The sequence below is a fragment of the Glycine soja genome, chromosome 18 (assembly GCF_004193775.1).
Source record: "Glycine soja cultivar W05 chromosome 18, ASM419377v2, whole genome shotgun sequence".
Taxonomy (NCBI): Eukaryota; Viridiplantae; Streptophyta; class Magnoliopsida; order Fabales; family Fabaceae; genus Glycine; species Glycine soja.
Window position 1 is genome coordinate 19,944,615 of NC_041019.1, and position 20,009 is coordinate 19,964,623.

Below are 20,009 nucleotides of genomic sequence, written 5' to 3' on the forward strand. Positions count from 1 at the left end.
TTTCGATAATTCATATTTATATCTATGCATTGCACATGTACCATATTAAGACTAATCAATTTGGATGATCATTTTTCTTTATAATGATAGATTTCTAAAAGTCAAGAGAATATTCCATTATATCTATGGATAAAAAAAGTATCCTAAAGAATTTATTAGCTAAAATTCACTAGCAAAAAAAGTCATTTTTATTTATTTATAAAAGTAGTTATAATAGTAACATTAGCATAAGAATATTCAAATACACTCCTTTTATCATCCCAAAATTTTAAATGTGGTCATAAAAAATCCTACAACTTTATAACATATATAAAAAAAACTACTTCATGAGGTTTTACTCTAGGCATATAAATTTGGACATTTAATCATGAAAAAAAACTAAAAGTTGTCATATTCTTTGATAGACATTTGTGCCCATTTTACAGTTAAATAAAATTCAAATAAAACATTTAAATAATCTATTTAACCTGTGTGATACTCTCTTTTTATCATGTGTATTACATGGTAAAAAAAACTAGTTTTTTTAAAAGTGTATTCATGCCTTACCTATTTTTGATCTATTTATAGGAAACAAAATTTAATATTACAATATATTATAAATATGAAATATTAGTAATAATTTCAATTCTTATTTTTCATCATCTTTTATTTTAACTAAAAAAGTAATCATATTTTTCAATTATTTATTTTGGACAATAGTAATTAATAATTTAAAATTTATTATACTTTATGATATATGATTGATATGTAACACAAAATTCTTATTATTATTAGTTCATAAGTTCTAATTTAAATCTGTACAAGTTTTTAAATGTTTAAAATGTAATATATTTTATAGCATTCTTTGCCATATATTCATGCATGACATGCAAAGCTTGAATTTAAAATTTAATTTAAAAATATATAGTTAAAAATGTCATTTCATAAAAATATTTTGTTTTATTCTAACTAATAACTCTTATTTTAGATTTCTTGAAATATTATTTTACAATAATTATTTAAATTACTACCTTATATAACCCAACTAATTTTTACTTCTTTCATTCATTAATTTTAAAAATCATAGTCTACAATATATACAATCAACTATATACTTATAATGGACAACAATAATTAATAATTAGAAATATTATACTTTAATTTTAAATCATTTTAATAGAAATTCAAAAAAGATATTTATATATTTAAAATATTTTATAAAAATATTCATAAAAATATTTAACCCATGTATGTCACGAATCACACAATCTAATATACATAAAATAATGTTTGATTCTATGAGATAATGTCACATGACATCTTCATATTCATTTCTTCCCAATAATTCAATTTATTAATGCACATTTTATATTTATTTTATTTTATTCTATTTTTAATAAAATCTTAAATCAATTATAGAATCTTAAATAATTATAATACAAATTGTTCTATTTATAAAACATACAAGTGTAAAATCGTTATAATATTTATTCTATTTTTGAGTTATTCAGTTGATTCAGTGTAACTAAATCAATTGAATTTCAAATCAATTATAATATATAAGAATCGTGTAAATTGGAACATTCATTTTTCTATTCTATTTTTTTTAATTCAGATTATTCGGTGTAACTAAATTAATTGAATTTTAAATCAATTAAATTAATTATAGTAGATAATAATAATGTAAATCATGCAGTATAAATAATATTAAAAACATGAAAATTATTTAATTATGCTAATAATTTAATTTCTGAAATTAATAATTGTAACAATTATCTATTTCTATATCGGTTTTTTTTTCAATTTTTTAATTTATTATAGGAAATTTATTATTTTGCCAGAAATTATTTCTTAATAATATATTAAAAAAGATGGACAAATTGTTAAAAAAATAAAATATATTAAAAACAAAATACATCCAAGTGTTGTCTTACTAAGATAATTTTAGAAATATTCTAAAAAAGAAAAATAATTTCTGGAAATAGTTTAATTATGAAAATAATTTAATTTTTGAAATTAATATGCATAAGAATCATCTATTTCTAAATTTGGTTATCTTTTTCGGCTTTTTAATTTATTATTTATTGTTTGAATTTAATTTCTATTTTAAATTTCAAATGTATTCTTTCTCTATCCCTTTATATGCTCTTTCTTTCTTTAATCGTCTTATGGAGTGATCCATTTTACATGTTTTCTTCTTTTTGCATAACATTATTTTTAATGTGTGTTTTTTCATTTTTATGGGTGTGGCATAGAGTGTTCTTATACATTCTACTGACATTATTTGTATAATAATATTTCTAATGTGTTTTTTGTCCTGTTTCATGGGTGTGACAAAGAATGTTTTTATACAATCTTTATATAACGATTTCTCTCATTTTCGTTTGTCACATGGGTGTGTACAAAACAAAAAGGTAATTATGATTATGAATGATTTGATGACAGAGCTTGGTGATGATTTGACAGGATTTTGATAGGTTCTTTCTCATGATTTTTTTTAATGTTTCACGATATTATTTATATTCTCTTATTTTTTTCTTTTACTTTTCATTCATATTACTTGCTTCAAATAATCATTCTTATTTTGTTGATAACACATGAAATTTATGTTGTGATAATAGTGTCATCATTCACTCATCCCCACTGGCGGATCTAAGACCCTGAGTTAATGGGGGCAATTTACTTTTCAAATAATATAAATTAATAATAATTATCATTATGCATATGAAGATAAAGGCATAAGTATCAAAATCATAAAATTTTAATGTATCTATTCAAATAAATTACATATCTTATAGTTGTCCTCCCCGTGATTTCATGTTTTGAAATTGTTGAATGATCAGCTCATTGTCAATCTTATTGAACACATCTTTCTCAATATAAGTCACTAGACAATCATTCATCCATGCATCTCCCATCCGATTACGCAACCTATTTTTCACAATTTTCATGGCAGAAAAGGCTCTTTCCATAGTTGTTGTGGCAACGGGCAAAATCATTGCTAACTTCAAAAGAAGGTAAACTAATGGATAAACAATATGCCTTCTAGTTTCAACCAACTTCTCATAAATATTTTTTATTCCTTTCAAAGATGAAAATTCTATATTGTTACGCATATCAATGATGTAAGTCTCAAGTTGATTATTAAGCATCACTAAATTAATTGCAGAGAATTCACATGGATAAAACTTTGCAAATTCAATTAGCCTTGCATTATCAAAAGTAGAGAATAAATTGGTTGGATTCAAACAATCCATGTAAAGAAGCAACTGAGTATTTGTCTCTGTAAAACGATCATTAAGTTCCTGAAGTTGCATGTCCACAACAGTATAAAATAATTCAACACAATAATGATGCTCAGTTGTGATAGCTTGAGCTTTACCTCCACGTTGTGATCTCCCCTTAGAAAAAAATATGTCTTCCATATTAGGAATGTTAATGAAGTGCTTATTACAAAATGGATTTACTTCCTACAATAAAGACTCCCATCCATTATCCCTCATAGTTTGCAATCGTAGCTTTGTGATGTTAACCAAGTTCATAGCATTGATGATCTCTTGATCTTTTCTTTGCAATGCCTATGACAATTCATTTGAAATACCCAAGACATTTTTCATCAAATGCAATGTGAATGCAAAATCAAAATCCTCTAGCAAATGTAAAAGACCATTTGCTTTAGCTCTTTGATCTACATTTGATCCATCTTCTTTTATAATTTCAAGAACATCAATTATAGAAGAATACATCAATATCAAATTGATCAAAGTTGCATAATGTGAACCCCAACGAGTATCAACAACTCATTTAAGACTAGTTTCTTGATTCAAACCTTGTCCACTAGGAATTTCTCCTTTTCCCAATGCCTCTCTAACATAATTTATTTGTTTTTCACAAAGCATGTCATGTCGTTTGCAAGATCTCCCAACAACATTTAATAAAGTGGACACTAAATTAAAAAAGAGGCAACTTGAATGTGATTTTTTGCAATAGCAACTAATGTGAGTTGTAATTGATGAGCAAAACAATGTACATAAAAAGCAGATGAATTCTCTTTTATGATCAAACTTTTGAGACCACAAAATTCCCCTTGCATGTTGCTAGCACCATCATAACCTTGTCCAAGAATTCTTGATATACTAAGCCCATGTTTACAAAATAATTCATCAATTGCCATTTTCAATGATAAAGTTGTAGTATCTTTAACATGAACCATACCAAACAAATGCTCACCAATACTTCCCTTTTTGTTAACATAACACAAAGCAATAGCCATTTGCTCCTTGTTTGATATGTCACGTGCTTCATCAACAATGATAACAAATAATTCATCTCCAAGATCAGTAATAATAGCATTAGTGGTTTCCAATGCAGCAGCATTAACAATATCTTTTTGAATTTTTGGAGCAATTAATTGATGATTTTCGAGAGTATTTTCCAAGACAATATGATTTATTGATTCATTGTGTTCAACAAGAAATTTAAGAAGTTCCAGGAAATTACCTTGGTTAGCAGAATTGGTTGATTCATCATGACCACGGAAAGCTAATCCTTGCTTTAATAGAAAACGAATACAATCAATTGACGATGTCAAACGCTTTCGATACAAGTCATGAACTTTTTCAGATTGCTTAGATATAGCAACTTAAATATGTTGATTTTGATTCATTAAATCTTGACACTTCCTCCAAGCAATGTTATGAGCACTATTAGGACCTCCAATATGAGATGAAAGTCTTTCTTTCTTATTCCAATTTGTGAATCCCTCTATCACAAATGTATCACCACCTGATTGCTTTCCAAAATTATGCCTAAATAGATAACAACACAAGCAAAATGCAATATCTTTTTCTATTCTATACTCCAACTAGTTGCCAAATTCATTAAACCAAGAAGGACAAAATCTTCTTAAAGAGTTTCCAATTTTTCTTTGGGGAAAATTATGTTGAGTAGGTTGGCATGGTTCTCTTTGTAAATACGCTCTTCGTATCTTATCTCGATCATTAGGATGATATGCTGAAATTTTAATTCGCTTTCCTAGATCTGATGGCAAGTCTTTCAAATTAATTTCAATTCGTTGTTGTTGGAGACTTGATTCACAAGATTTTGATGAAGATTGTTGCTCATTTGATGGTAATTTCCTCTTCAAAAATCTATCCATGATCTATTTACAATTTAAAAGAAATTAATAATTCTAAATTTAAAATATCCATAAAAATTAAAAATCTATAAATTCATCAAACATAATTAATATGTAATTAAATTATTTATATATCAAACTTAATTAAGGATAAAAAAGAAAAAGATTTGTGAAAAAGCACATAACTAGAGACATAAGTTATAATAGTTATTGATAATTTGGTACCTAAATTTTTCTTTGCTTGTTTTGATTTTCCTTGTTCTTGTAGACTTGCAGCCTCATATAACCCTCATGAGCTCTCTATTTTTCTAACTCCTCTATGCAAACATGTGGGAGAATTTAAAGTAGAAGCGGAACAACCACCACCAGAAAACATGAAGAGTAGAAGCGGAAGAGGCAAGTAACTTAAAGTAATGAAAGAGAAGGAAGAAAAGTAAAGAAGACTTTTATGGAATGAGAAGAAAACATGTGCGAGAAGCCGAGAAGGAATGAAAGGGTAAAAAAAAACAAAAATTTACTTTAGATAGATAAAAATAATAATAAAAAAAGAGAAACAAATAAATTATATAATTTTATTCAAGTTAGGTGGTGTATTTATACAATTTTAACTACACACAGATCTATAAAACATGGGTTCAAATGTATAGGATTAGGGGAAGCAAAATAAAAAAAATTAAAATACTTAATAATAATTTTACCAAAGTCAATGGATATACCTGCATACCCTCGTATATATGCAGGTCCAGCCACTCCTCATCCATATGAGAAAAATATAGAAAAGCACGTATTACTCCATTTTCAAAGACTGCACGTATTAGTTTTGTTCTTTATTTGATTATTTGGTCGTAAACAATATAAATATGATAATAAAAAAATATATCTACTCTATACATTATACAAATTGACAGAAACTTATTATCATCATTATTCTTCTTCTTATTAATGTAATTAAAATAAGTATCACCATCATTATATATAATTAAAATAATTAGATTATGCATGTTTATTTGAGAACAACTTTCAGTATGAAAATCATATAAACGATATACACCAAAAATAAATGCAAATTGGCAACCATTTTTAAAAAAAAAATTAATTAAAAGGTGAAAAATATAAAATATATTTTGATTAAAAAAATAAATACTTACATAAATTTGATAAAAAAATATCGTAAAAAAGAACATTTTTTATTCGAGACTAATTATGATTTTAATTAGCATGTTCATAATTGAAAAATTCAATCTTTATTTTTAAAAAAATATTATAAAAGATGTATTCGTATGCTAAACATAATTATTTTGAAATTTGAAAAATGATTTCAAATTTCAAATTATTTAAAATTTCCAATTGTTTGGGTTAAAATATCAAAGCCAGATAGTATTTTTATGATAGGAAATACAATTTATTATTACGAGACAATTTAATACTTCGGTGACAAAAAATATGGAGAGGTTCAACCAATTCTGCCACAACATATTTACTATTATATTTTTAATATTTTAATATCTCCAAAATAAATTCATTTGTAATTTAGTATTTTTTTAAATGAATAATTAATTTAAAAATATTAAATATAATTAATAGTTTTAAATGTGAGTATAATTTTATTACAGAACATAAGCTGTAATAAGAATTAAAATAGATTTAAAAACTTACCCAAAATAAACTTATTTAGTAGAAATAGGATAAGAAATTAATATAAATTAATAGAGATTCTTTATATAACAAAAATCACGGTGAATATTATTTTCTATATGCATTTGTTTAAAATTGATAAAAAATATATTTTAATGGAATTAATTAATAGTGTCATTTAATTTAATGAAAATGTTTGATATAGAACAAAAACTCACGAAACAAATGTTCATGGTCAAATAAAATATTCTATTAAGTATGGTTGAGCATGCGATGTGTAATATGACCTTGTTCTTATTTGATCAGAAATCTTGAGTGGATTGTTTTTTTAAACCTAAACCTAACTCGACCAATACCTGAAATATGTGGGACACCATCGGATCTACCCAACTTTTAGATGGAAAATGCTAATTTTAACAATAAGTAAAAAAATACAAAACTTAAATTAAGGTATATTTTATAATATATATATATATATATATATATATATATATATTAAAATAAGTAATTTCATTATAAATATAATATCATGATATACAAAATATTAACTATTAAGTAAAAAATTATAATTAATACACAATTATTTGAAAAATTATACTTTTTAAAGAATACTAGATACTAAAATGGGTTGGGACGACTTAAAATGTATCAAGGACCTATCCTAACAAATACAACGGGTCTAATATTGAAAACAAAATTTGTTCAAATAAATTTCAAATTGGGTCGGGTTTGCAATCTGAAGTGGGTCATGTTCGCCCCTATATATAACACAAGTGCAAATATATATTTAGGAATACATACATATTTAAATATTATATATATATATATATATATATATATATATTCATACATACTAATATATATTTTTTGTAAAATTAAAAAATAAATTAGAAATATGATAAAATATATAAAATTTATTAATTATAACCTTAACACCTGTACAAAGTATCGGTTATTATGCTATTTATATTTATATTTAAAATTATTTTATCTATTTATAAATATTTGTATATATATATATATATATATATATATATAAAATAAGTCATAATAAAATAAAATAAAAAGTTATAAATTATTAAGTATAAATTTAATACATGTGGAAGGCACGGGTGTTACACTAGTTTGAGTAGTTTCCTATAAAATTGGATGCATATTTAAAATATTTTCTTATCAATATTGTTCAATTGCTCAATTTCTTTAAATAAAAATAAATATATTAAAGAAAAATGGCATCAATTAGATAAAAAAATTTAAGTAAAAGTTGTGATATTTATTTTATAGACGTTTATGCCTATATTTACAGTTAAATAAAAAATAGAAAACACTCAAACTCTTTGTTTAACCGTGATGCACGGGTAAAAAATCTAGTGATTTTGTAATAATGTTAAATAGAAGTATAAAAATAATTTTTAACTAAAATATGTTAAATAAAGTATAATAAAAAATAAAATTATTTTAAAATAATAAAGTATAATAATTTTCTAATTTTTGTTAATAGATTTTAAATTATGATAATAGATTAAAAAAATAAAAAATCTTCAAACTAGATAGAACTAAATTGTAAGAGATTTGTTTGGTTTGATTTAGATTTGATGAACCACATCTTTAATTTATGTTTGATTTAGATGGTTTTTTGTGTAGAAAACCGAACCAAACACAACACAAGCACCCCTATTCGAATCCTCCAACTAATAAAAAACTAACAATTAATATTGACCAATAAAAAAATATACACCCACTTGTGAAATTTGTTAACATACATTTACTTACTTTTTTTTAAAAAGTATATTAGCAAATTATATCTTAAGTGTGTTATAAAATAATGCACTCTTTCTAAGTATTTTTTAATCTGCGATGATAAAAAATAGTGTTAGGAAATTTATAGTAACTCATCCACACTCTATTTAACCAATTAAGCTAAACTCTCTTAACAGTTTTTTTTTTCTTCTTTTGAGATGCACACTCTTTCTAAGTAAATGAATATACATTGGCAAATTTTAATTATTATACTAATTATTGATCTGCTTTATTATTAATAAATTAAATACGTTAACCTATTATGCCATAACCGATTCTAATAGTCTAAAGTTTGACTTTTTAATTAAATAATTTTAAAAAAATCTTAGTGTGACTTATTTAGTATATATAGGTTTGATATGAGCCAAGTTTTAATCTCCTATCTCACTCACTGCCTGATTTATTTTTGTTCCTAATGTTCATGATGAAAATGAAGAAGCCATGTGCAAGTGATCTAGTATACCGAAGACGAGCAAAGACAAGATTTGTACACTACCTTTGTACCACCACTTGGTAAGTGGTGATGGCTCTTTGACTATGCATACAAGATGATAACATGTACATGATGATTACATACTCTATATCATTTGTTTAACCAAAATTAAACTTGGTACATCATCCCAACCTCCAAAGAGGATGCATGGGGAGCACTAAGTTCATAGGAGGGCTCTCTACTATTCTTTCTTAAGAATTCATACCCTAAATTAATGGCCAACTTCTTCAACATGCTGGACCCTGGTTTGGCTCTCATGTAGGACTGTCCTATAATGTAGGCCACCCCAACTTCCCTGGCTTGCATTAATTCTTTCAACTCCTCCATTGCACCAGTGTCAATCTTTGGACTCTCAGGCACAATAAACCTAACCTTTTTCTTTGGTTTGACCACCTTGTGTGACTCTGATGATGTCTCAGCTTTGTCCACATGATTAACCTCATGAGCATTCTCACTAACCAAAATGGGGTGGTGGCTAGTACTAGAACAGGTTCCAACAACTGTCATTTTGCCACCACCCTTTTCAGGCTCATCATTTGACGAGTTATTGCATCCACCACCACTTCCTGCTTGAATGAACTTCGCTATGCTGCACACAAGGTCTTTCTCAAACTCATCATCATCTTTGTGGACATCATGGTATCCATACCTCACTATGCACCTGTAAACTCTGAAGTCTCTTGGACCGACACGACCAACTAGGAACCTTTCCTCAGGCCTAACATGTGGAACTGGCACATGTTTGATGCATAGGAAGACAAGGATTTGGTGGAATGCTGGTAGGTTGGTCACAAAGTGGGAGAAAATGGCAGGGATTCCAGACACTAGCTCAGTGTGCACAAGGCCAATCCCGCGTACTCTTGCAAAGCCTAAGGTAGGGCCAAGGCTGAGTAACCAGCTAAGTGAAACCTTGTTTTGGACATCAAATTCATACTTCTTGAGAGTGCCATAGTGCCACACACACATGACTGACAGAAACACAAATGCCAAAGCAACCGGCACCCACGCTCCTTCGAAGAACTTGATCACAGAAGCTGAGAAGAAGAGGGCCTCAATGGTGCCAAAGAAGAGAACAAACCCAATTGCAAGCATAACATTCTTGTGCCAGCAGATTACAATAACCAGTGACATCAAACATGAGGTGACCAGCATCACTGAGACTACTGCCAAACCTGTTGTGCACAGTGCACTATGTCATAAAGAAGTATATGCTAGTTAAGACCACTATGCTACTCTCTCCCTAGTTGAGATCCAACTCAAACAATTATAAAGAGATACTAATTACATATTTCAAAAACGAGAAATGTCAACAACATAATCTCTAACAGACTTTCTATTATTGACTAAAATTTATTAAAAATTACAAAATTTTGTGGGTCTCACTTTTTAATTATTTAGTGAGTCTTATGGTTGTTTTTGTAATTTCCAATTACAGAGAGTCTGTTAAAAGAAGTATGTAACAAAATGTGTGGCCAACACTTCTCTTCAGGGAAAATGCCATCCTCTTGATTAAGTATTGCTTCAATATTTGAAGTAATAGTGATCTTACCTGATGCATTACCCATAAGCTTTGTGTCTCTAAAACCAATAGTTACAGCCAAACACAAGAGCATCAACAACCAGTTGATCTCAGGGATATATACTTGTCCATGGATTTTGGATGAAGTGTGAACCACTTTAACTCTAGGAAAGCAACTTAATGCAGAGCATTGCCTGATGATTGAGAAAGTTCCAGTGATGATGGATTGGCTTCCCACAACCGCAGCAAGTATGGCTATCACAAGAACAGGCCATCTCAACTTCTCTGAAAGACAAAACAGTCAAATCTTTCAATTATTGGAGAATTTCTCCATAAGTTTTTCATCTACCCTTTCTCAGAAAGATCAAATTATATTACCTACCTGGTACAGATACATAAAAGCCAAAGTGGTACTCTTGCTCAACATCATGATGTCTAGAAAAATAAGCAGCTTGCCCCATATACGCGAGGATTAAAGATGGATAGACCAAAGAGGTGAAAGCAATCTACAGAAATTTGAACATTTATCATACAAAATACAAAATATGTATCTCCAAAATCTATTAAATTAAAGAACTAGACAAATCAAAATACTAGTGTTGAATAGTGTTTTCTTTTTCCCAGAACTAGAAGCCATCAAATTATTGACAAATAACAAGTAATGAGACATATTAAAAAACTATCATTAGAGAGTTTTGAAATTGAATGTGGGGAATGGAATAAAGTTCAGGCGGAACCAGCAAAATAAATGCAGGAAGTATTTGAGGAATAAAGTAGAAAAGTAAGACAGGGACAAGAAGAAAAATGATGCAGACTAGAGAACAAGGACAAACCAGTAGATTTTGCTTAACCTCTAGACCTAGATTCTTAGCTAAAAAGACATTCACAAAAATTCACCAACATCTAATGCCTATAAAATTAGTTATGTCAATGCACAAAAGTTTGAAATACTCAGAAAACATTAGAAAGCAAAATATTAGATAGCCAAAGTTAATTTAAAAGAGTAGGAGCTAAAATAATGGGTCTAGAGTATAGGTAAAATATGGCTGAAGTCCAGCAATTAATTTCTGGCTATATTACACAAATTTAATAGAAATAAGTAAATAGCATGTACAGAGTATGCTTCTAATATTGCCCTGATGACCTATGAGAATATTGAAGTTGATCAATTCAACTGCATAGAAAAAGAAGAAGCTAGAAGAGACACCAAATAAACACTGTACATAGATCATGTATCTCTCAAAGTTAAGGAATGGGGGTGACACAGTTGCTACCATTCATATATCATGTCAAAACAACAGTTAAGACAAGCTACAATTTTCGGAGTGATCCAATTGGAGTTAAATTTCAACATGTCAAGCTTTAAATCAATTCATGGTATACTACTGTTTCTATAGTAAGGTAGATCAACCACCTACCTTATATCAACAAAAACCATGTTTAAAAAAGCATACCTTGATTGATAGCTGGGAAAAGTGCCCAAGACCAGCAAACATGGCTTCTGATCCTGTAAAATTGGAAGAAGCATTAGAAAACAGGAAAATTGGCATAAAATTTGATTTTATCAATCACCAAGTAAAGAAATGAACCTGTTATGCACAACAAAATTCCACAAAGGGCCATCCAACCTCCTCTTCTAGTCTTCTTTAAAAATTGAAAAACATAATATGGAGAGAGTGCTTGGTACACATGAGGGTTCCAGTAAAAGATATTATATATACCAATGGCACTGATGCAGAAGAGCCATATGCAAACTATGGGGGCAAACAAGAAGCCAACCTTGTCTGTGCCATAACGTTGAAGGGCAAACAAGCCTATCAATATGATGCAGGCACCTGGAACTTCTACATCTGTCAAGTTTTACAAGTGCTATTAGTGAGTCATGTTCCATATAGAAGAGTGATATCAAAATTCTATATGCAAAGAAAAAGCACAACTAGATAAACAGTAAGCAAACATAAATCAAGTCAATTCACATTTCACAAGCTTAATTTTTTTGGTTTAAGATTACATGTATCTTCTAATGGATGCAATCCTGCTCAAGCTGGGTAGTAGGATCACTAAGGGTAATAAAACTGTCCTTTCGAGTATTTAACGTAGTTGCATATCTATGGCTCTTAGGAGTCAAACTCGAAACCATTTATTTAAGCTTGAACAACCCCATGCCAGTTAATCCATAGCTCTAAGTGGTATTTCAAAGGCTTATGGTGGGTAGCAACTTTTTATTTCTTAATTTGTTTTATTCTTATGGTGGGTAGCAACTTTTTATTTCTTAATTTGTTTTATTCTTATGGTGGGTAGCAACTTTCTCTTATGAACTTATCCTTTTCCACAAGATCTTTACACACAAACCGATTTTCAAACAGAATAAAATTTGTGATGGACATGCGAGTCCACTTTGACCTTGTGGTAGTCCTAATTCCCAAGCTAGGAAGCAATAGCAATGTGACAAAAGCAATTTCCTTTGGCAGATAAAATACATAGATGCTGAATCAACAAATCATTAGAAAAGAGCCGTGTAGGTGTATATGCTTAAATCTAGCCATATCTACAACAATATCAGACAATCAATCTCTCCAACTCTCACATCAACTGAAATTATTCCTGAATTTAGTACCAATATAGCTTGATATTCTAACAGTATTAGAGTGATAGTGCAGAAAAGGTGAAGGACCCTATAGATCTTTGTCAATACGAGAATTTCTTTTTCCACATAATTTAAGTTTCAATGAATGTCTGAAATTAATCACAAAAAATCAAAGCAGTTCTCCCTCTCCCTCCTACCTACCTCTGAAAAATTTAGTTTAAATAAAACTAAACTCACCAAGTTCTAATAAGAACTATTGGAGGATTGCCAGTAAGGAAAACCCAATCTAATAAGCTTTTGCCTTAAACTGGAACAACCTATGGACAATGATTCACTTCTTTTTCTTCTGACACCATAAAAATTTCACTAGTCAAAGTCTAGAAGAAAACTATCATTTGCATTAAGGGTCTTCATTATTGCAACATCAAAAAAGCTACATCTCAGGCTATGTCAGAAATGATCCATACCAGTATCAAAATTCACAAAGTCACCATGAATATATTACTTATAAGTGACAATCATTATTTCATGATCCACCCAATTATCAAACTCGTTGTTAACTTGCATGCTAAATGCATTGTAAAAGGGTACAATACAAGCATGCAGGCCAGATTAATGAGGTCCTTTTATGTGATAACCTATCTGATTTTAATTTCAAGGTACAAATAAAGGTCTTCCTGAAAGAGCACGGGCATATCCTTTTATAACTTTCATTACAAACCTTCCAAACTTGAGAACTAAGAAACACTAGAAAGGAGAGAAAATGAGAACATACACACCAAGGAGATAAAATCACTAATAAATAATTGCAATGGAAAATAAATTCAAATAAAAATAAATCTCCTTTTGACCACTCAGCAAGAAAATTAAGCAATGATGACCCATCTCCAAGTCCTAAACGAGCAAAAACATGCCATGACCAAACATAGAAAGTCATGATGAGGAACTTACATCTGTGATGCTCCTTGGACATTGAAAGCTCAAGGCCAGACACTGCTGAGAAAACTGCATTCAATTCAAACAACACAGTGTAACTAACAGACACCAAAAGTACATATTTCAAATCAAGACAAAAAAAACTTTTCATAATCACCAGAAATAGTAGGTTTAAGGACTCCAACACCAATCACCATGCAAGTCCCTAACAAAGCCAGAACCAGCAAAATCCTCTGCAAGACCTTGTGCCTCTCCAACAAGGACTTGAGCCTGAAGGCAAGGCTTCTCTCCGGTGCCATGCCACAGCTGTGCTTTTTGTACTCCGAGAGCTCCTCATCGGCCAATTGGCAATTAGGCAACAAGCCAACCTTGGCATGGCGACACAGCAAAGAATACAGTGCGAACGTGCCACCTTCACCATTGTCATCAGCTTTCAGCACTATGAACACATACTTCACCAAAGGCACCAATGTGAGAGTCCAGAATACCAAAGACAAAACACCATAAATCTCTTCATTGGTCTCTGAGTGACCAATGTCTTCAGCAAATGTGTTCCTGTACACGTAGAGTGGTGAAGTGCTAATCTCTCCATACACTACTCCAAGACTCTGATATGCCAGAGTTAACACCGTTTTCCATGATTCTTTCCTCTACAAAAAAAAAAAAAAAATCTGGTTCAAGACTAACACGGTTCAAATCAACAACAACAATAACAAAAAAGAAAAATACTAAAAGAAAAATATTGCACATTTTTTAGCATACCCAATTCACCTTATCAGAGTTCTGAACAATCCCACGGTCCAGATCCATGACATGTGCTATTAGAAATCTAAAAGAATCATTTTTATGCTTTCAAACTGAAAACCAAAAGCTTTGAACAAGACCCTTTTGCTGCAAAAGCTCTCTCCCCAGTTTGGAGCTAACACATAGGAAATAGAACACAACGACATATAAAGGAATTAATATATGTTCATAAGTGTGACACCGTGACAGAACAATTCTTAAAAATAAAATAAAGCTGTCTCTATATTTTATATTACTTTATTCAACTTTCCAGATCCATAATAGAGTTTTTAAACACATTCAAGGATTCAAGGAGGTCCCGGTAGTGCATGTGTTTCAAGAATTAGGAAGATACACACGAAACATCGTGTTGATTATTTTAAGAAAAATACTTAGGACACCGGTTAAAAAACATAAAGTAGAAATATTTTTATTGAAAGGTGAAAAATTACCTCATTCATAATTTTTTCTACGCTCACCTGTTTTACATAATAAATATTTTCTTATTTTAGTTTCTTAACTAATGACATAAGTACACTCGCTAGCCATATCCTTATTTTATTATGAGAATGAAAACAAGTTACTATCTCAGCTGAGGAGCAATCCTATGCAGCAGTTTAATAGCCATCAATGGCGACAAGTAGGCCTTAGTAGGGATCAAAGTCACAAACGATAATTAGAGGCTGAAACTTGGAATCATGTGAGACATAAATAGAAATAAATATGCGAAGAAAAAAACAATGATGCTAGCTGTATATTTGCATGGCACACATTTCTCACGTCTAACAGTATTTGACAAAATTATACAGTGTAATGCTTTTGATTTTTTTAGAACACATGTATTTTCTATCTGCAATTATGTTCAAGTTGAGTAGCTAGGATCATAATAAAAAAAGGCCCATAATAGACTATAGAACTCAAACTCATTAGTTAAGCTTAAATATTTCCATATCAATCTATCCACACATTCCATCAATGAAATTCATTAATTTACTCACATTATTTCTTTGAAGTTTTTGTCTCCTAGTTTGACCAAGAAAAGTTTCAAATTTAATTGTCATTAAATTAATATCTTAAATATATTTTTATTACTAAGTACTGTAATAAAAATGGTTTTAATTAATTTAGCTGTAAAATTTATTAAAGTAATTCAAATAACTATTTTAATAATATTTTTTGAAAATAGCAACAAATATAACTTAAATTGAGATAAATGTTCTAAAAACTATTCATTCATTTGTACGGGAGACATTATGAATATTATATTTTGGGGTTTTTTTTTTTCTTGTAAAGAGAGAGTACTGGAACCTTTGGTGGGAGAAAGTGATATATTCAAACCAAACTATAGACAGGGCAACAAGACAGACAGAGAAAGAGAAAGAAAATTTTGAACTTATGTGGCGAAGTTGGTGCCTGGTGGGAGCTTTTGCTGCCTTGCTTGTGCAGCTTTAGCCTTTCATTTGGGCCTGGAAAATTAGTGTTGCACAAATTCCTTATTTTTTTATATTACTAACAATAATTATTTAATAAGTAATTAATCAAGTGTATGAAATTATTAACGAGTTCTGTTTAATTTCATATTCTGCCAGTATATATTGTTTGTTAATTAAAAGTGATCATAAATTTGTATTTTAAAATAAGGGTTAAGTAAGCTTTTAATCTCTCCAATTTTTTAGCTTCCAATTTTTAGTTTTTCAATTTTTTTTTTGACAAATTTTTTGGTTTTTCATTATTTTTTTGTCATCACTTTTAGTCCCTCTAAATTTTTCCCCCACTTTTAATCCCTTATTTGTTTTTATTGTTGAAAATTAGTCCCAAATATAAAATAAATAATAGACTAAAAATGGACAAAATAGGAGCTAATTTTGAATAATAAAAATAAACAAAGGTCTAAAAATGGGCAAAAAAAATTTAAAGGGGCTAAAAATATTGATAATAAATTAATGAAAGACTAAAAATTGTCAAAAAAAAAATGAAGAACTAAAAACTGGAATCTGAAAAATTTAAAAGAATAAAAACTTAATTACCCTTAAAATAATTATTATAAAAGTTAATAATTTTTGTTGTATATGATATTTTACAAGTATCAAGCACGTGGAGTGATATGAAGATGTTCCATTTTAACCATTAATTTTAAATTTAAATTTTGAGTATAAAACTACATAAAATGCTCACCAAAAAAACGTACACAAAATATTTGATAAAGAAAAGAATTTATCATCAATAATGATTTTACTCGACTAGAAAAACATATATAAATTCTGTAAAACAAACATATATAAGTCTATATAATATTTTATAATTTTATAATTAACTGTAAAAATAAACTATATCTCAGTGTATTTTAATTAAACTTATTATAATTAATTAGTAATATATTCAAAAATTTAAATAAATAAGTAATATGACATAGTTAATGTATTTTATTAGTTAACAATTAATTTATTATTATTTTATGATGATCATAATTCCAGTAAAAAAATGATGATCATAATTAAAAATATAATGTGAAAAAATTTGGTAAATTGCTAGTTGGTATTAGAAAAAGAGAATAAAGTTGTTCAATAGTGTTTATAAAAATTAGATCGGACCAACCAACAGGCATGGATTCAACAGGGAAGTGGACTATTAGTTGGTTTAGTCGGACCACTCAAAATTGTACCTTCAAAATCTGACTCTCCATACTTCATTGATTGTCAATCAATTTTCCTGAAAATTAAATTGTAAAATATTGAAAAGTATACGAACTCTGCAACTGCAATCTTCAGCCCAATATGAAAAAAGCCGTTTTACCACTTATCACCAATGGAGTTGGTATCCTTTATTCATTCATTTATTTATTCATACATATACACAATTCCCTTTAGAGATATTAAACTTTTTTTTAATAAATTTAACCGTTAAATTAAATATTTTTTGAGTGAATTAAATATATAATTACTTTTTACATATTTAAAATTATTTTTAATCTATTAATTATATATACTTTTTAATCTATAAGTAAATACTAACTATAAGATTGCATATTTATTAATATTTAATTTATTTAATTGAAAAATAACGTACGTGACCATTAAAATGATATTATAGAATTTAACGGTTAGATTTATTAAATTTATATTCGAGAAAAATTATTAAACATATTTGGAAGACCTATTCATGATAGAAACAAATTTTTGCCTATGTATATGTGATAATTGCTTTACGTGAGCAATTATTTTATTTTTTTTTATAGAAATTGTGTTCATAATTATAGTTTTTGCTAATAAATTGTATAAACTAGTTGTAGAAACTTAAAAATATAGTTTTTGATGTTTTTGTGTAAATTTGGATGTTATAAGAGCATGTTTTTATCATCAAATATTGAAGAGTTGTATAAATGATCTTGCCAAATCAAATGTGTTTTCTCTACAACAAAGCTGATCCTTGCCACAACAATTCTACAAAGCTGAAGACCTTGGAGTTAATAGGAACTTGCCCCAACGAATAAGATCCAGAGGCATCAAGATTAAGTGCAGAGTTCTTAGTTCATAAGTGTACTTTTGTTGTAGCGAATTATGCCTTCGCTACAATGAAAATTCTCTAAGGCAAACAAATTTAAAGTAATCTAAGCACTATTTAAAGAGCTTGTAATATCATTTGTAAAGACTTTTGGTTCATTTGTGAATTTTGAGAAATAGAATCTCGAACTCTCTTTCTTTTCTCTCTTTTCTTTCACTCTCTTCCTCCATTATTGCTCTTTTGAGGTTCTATTTGGATCATTCATGATCCAAATGAGCTAAACTTCACAGTTGTTGAGTGATTGAAGTAGAATTCAAGTATGTAATCTTTATTTTTTGATTAATTATCATAGTTAATTGTTGAGTCTAGTTGCGTCCAAGTCACATTGGACTGTACCAAACAATTATATCCTTAAGGTTTTGATGTTAACAAAGTATAAAATTTGTGTACTAATCTTTCATGCTTAAGTTATAGATTATTTTATCTCTATGAGATACAAGCAGAAAAGCATGAACAAAAGGGTTTTGGACGATAGGAAAAGTACTAGTCACTGGATGATACTACTTCTGCGTCTAGCCCTGAGAACACAAGTGCTTTCGCATTTGGCTCGCAATGCTAAAGCCTCAATCCTCAAGAATTGAAAACAATCACAAGAAAGTAATGCCCACAGACTTAGTAAGAAACTCGTGCTTTAGTGCATAAAGGGGAAGATTTAAAATGTCTTGTCTTAACATTCTTCATTCCTTTTGTCTTATGTTGTTAACATTTCTTTCGATTTGTACATTGAAAGTTAGTTCTGAGAACTAGGTGACATTGGCAAACTGTACTTCTCTAAAGATATGCTGCAGAAAGCATTTGTGGTCCCCACTCTCTCTCTCTGCATAGTAGCAACCTCGTTTCAAGCACCAAAGCTATTAGACAATGACTAGTTGGAATCTCTTAACGAATTAAAGCTCTAAAATCTATATAAAGCCTAAAGATGTTTGTGTTAAAAGAGTAAAAAACAAGAAAATATTTTGAGACAAAACGAACAAGTGATGTAACACTGTCAGTTCATTGGACGAAGGAAACTTGAGCAAATTGAGTGAATCTTGGTGTTTCTAAGTTAATGAGTTTCATTGTATCCAAGTTTATCGTGTAAACACTCATTGAGTGATTAGAATAATTTTTCTATCAAACATATATTGTTTGTGAAAGCTAGGAGTGACTTAGTAATAAAGAATACTTGGGTCTTAATCTTAGGGGGAGATAAATGTAGTGCCAGGAGTGGCCTTGAGAGTACTCATTGTAGCCAGAAGTGGCATAGAGAATAATTGGTTGTAAACAAAGATTTGATTAGTGAAACCCTTTGATGTTTGAAGGAGAACTAGACATAACCCAAGAGTTGGGGTGGACCAATATAAAACCTTTATGTTTTCATTACTGCTTCTATATAACTAATTCTTTTCTTTAAGTCACTTCTACACTATCATATCCAAGTTTTGCGAATTGGTTTTCTAAGCACAAAGCTATTTCGAACCCTTTGGACGAAACTGTCCACTAATACTTGCTTTAAGAAAAGCTTTTATAGTTTTCAAAAGACTAAGTTTTATCCATCGCACTATTCAACCCCCCTTCTAGGGTGTTTCAGGTATTTCAT

General features: G+C 29.0%; 1 protein-coding gene across 2 annotated transcripts; it reads right to left on the reverse strand.

The window, feature by feature from the left end:
• Positions 1–8,976: 8,976 nt before the first annotated feature.
• LOC114397586 (potassium transporter 6-like) lies at positions 8,977–15,063 on the reverse strand. Of its 2 annotated transcripts, none has more exons than XM_028359689.1 (8): positions 14,849–15,063; positions 14,244–14,736; positions 14,102–14,155; positions 12,153–12,413; positions 12,018–12,070; positions 10,946–11,069; positions 10,594–10,848; positions 8,977–10,216 (listed from the first exon to the last, which is right to left on the reverse strand). In XM_028359689.1, the coding sequence occupies exons 1-8, from the start codon at positions 14,894–14,896 to the stop codon at positions 9,153–9,155; spliced, it is 2,352 nt and encodes a 783-aa protein (XP_028215490.1). In that variant the 5' UTR covers positions 14,897–15,063; the 3' UTR covers positions 8,977–9,152. The 2 variants fall into 2 exon arrangements, with proteins under 2 accessions (XP_028215490.1, XP_028215491.1); XM_028359690.1 differs by having other exon boundaries at positions 14,858–15,062.
• Between the last annotated feature and the right edge of the window lie 4,946 nt (positions 15,064–20,009).

Coding starts and splice junctions, on each gene's coding strand:
- LOC114397586 (XM_028359689.1), bottom strand. CDS start 14,896: ATGGATCTGGACCGTGGGATTGTTCAGAACTCTGATAAGGTGAATTGG. Junction 12,414..14,101: donor GTCCAAGGAGCATCACAGAT/GTAAGTTCCTCA, acceptor AAAACTTGACAG/ATGTAGAAGTTCCAGGTGCC. Junction 12,071..12,152: donor AATTTTGTTGTGCATAACAG/GTTCATTTCTTT, acceptor CCAATTTTACAG/GATCAGAAGCCATGTTTGCT.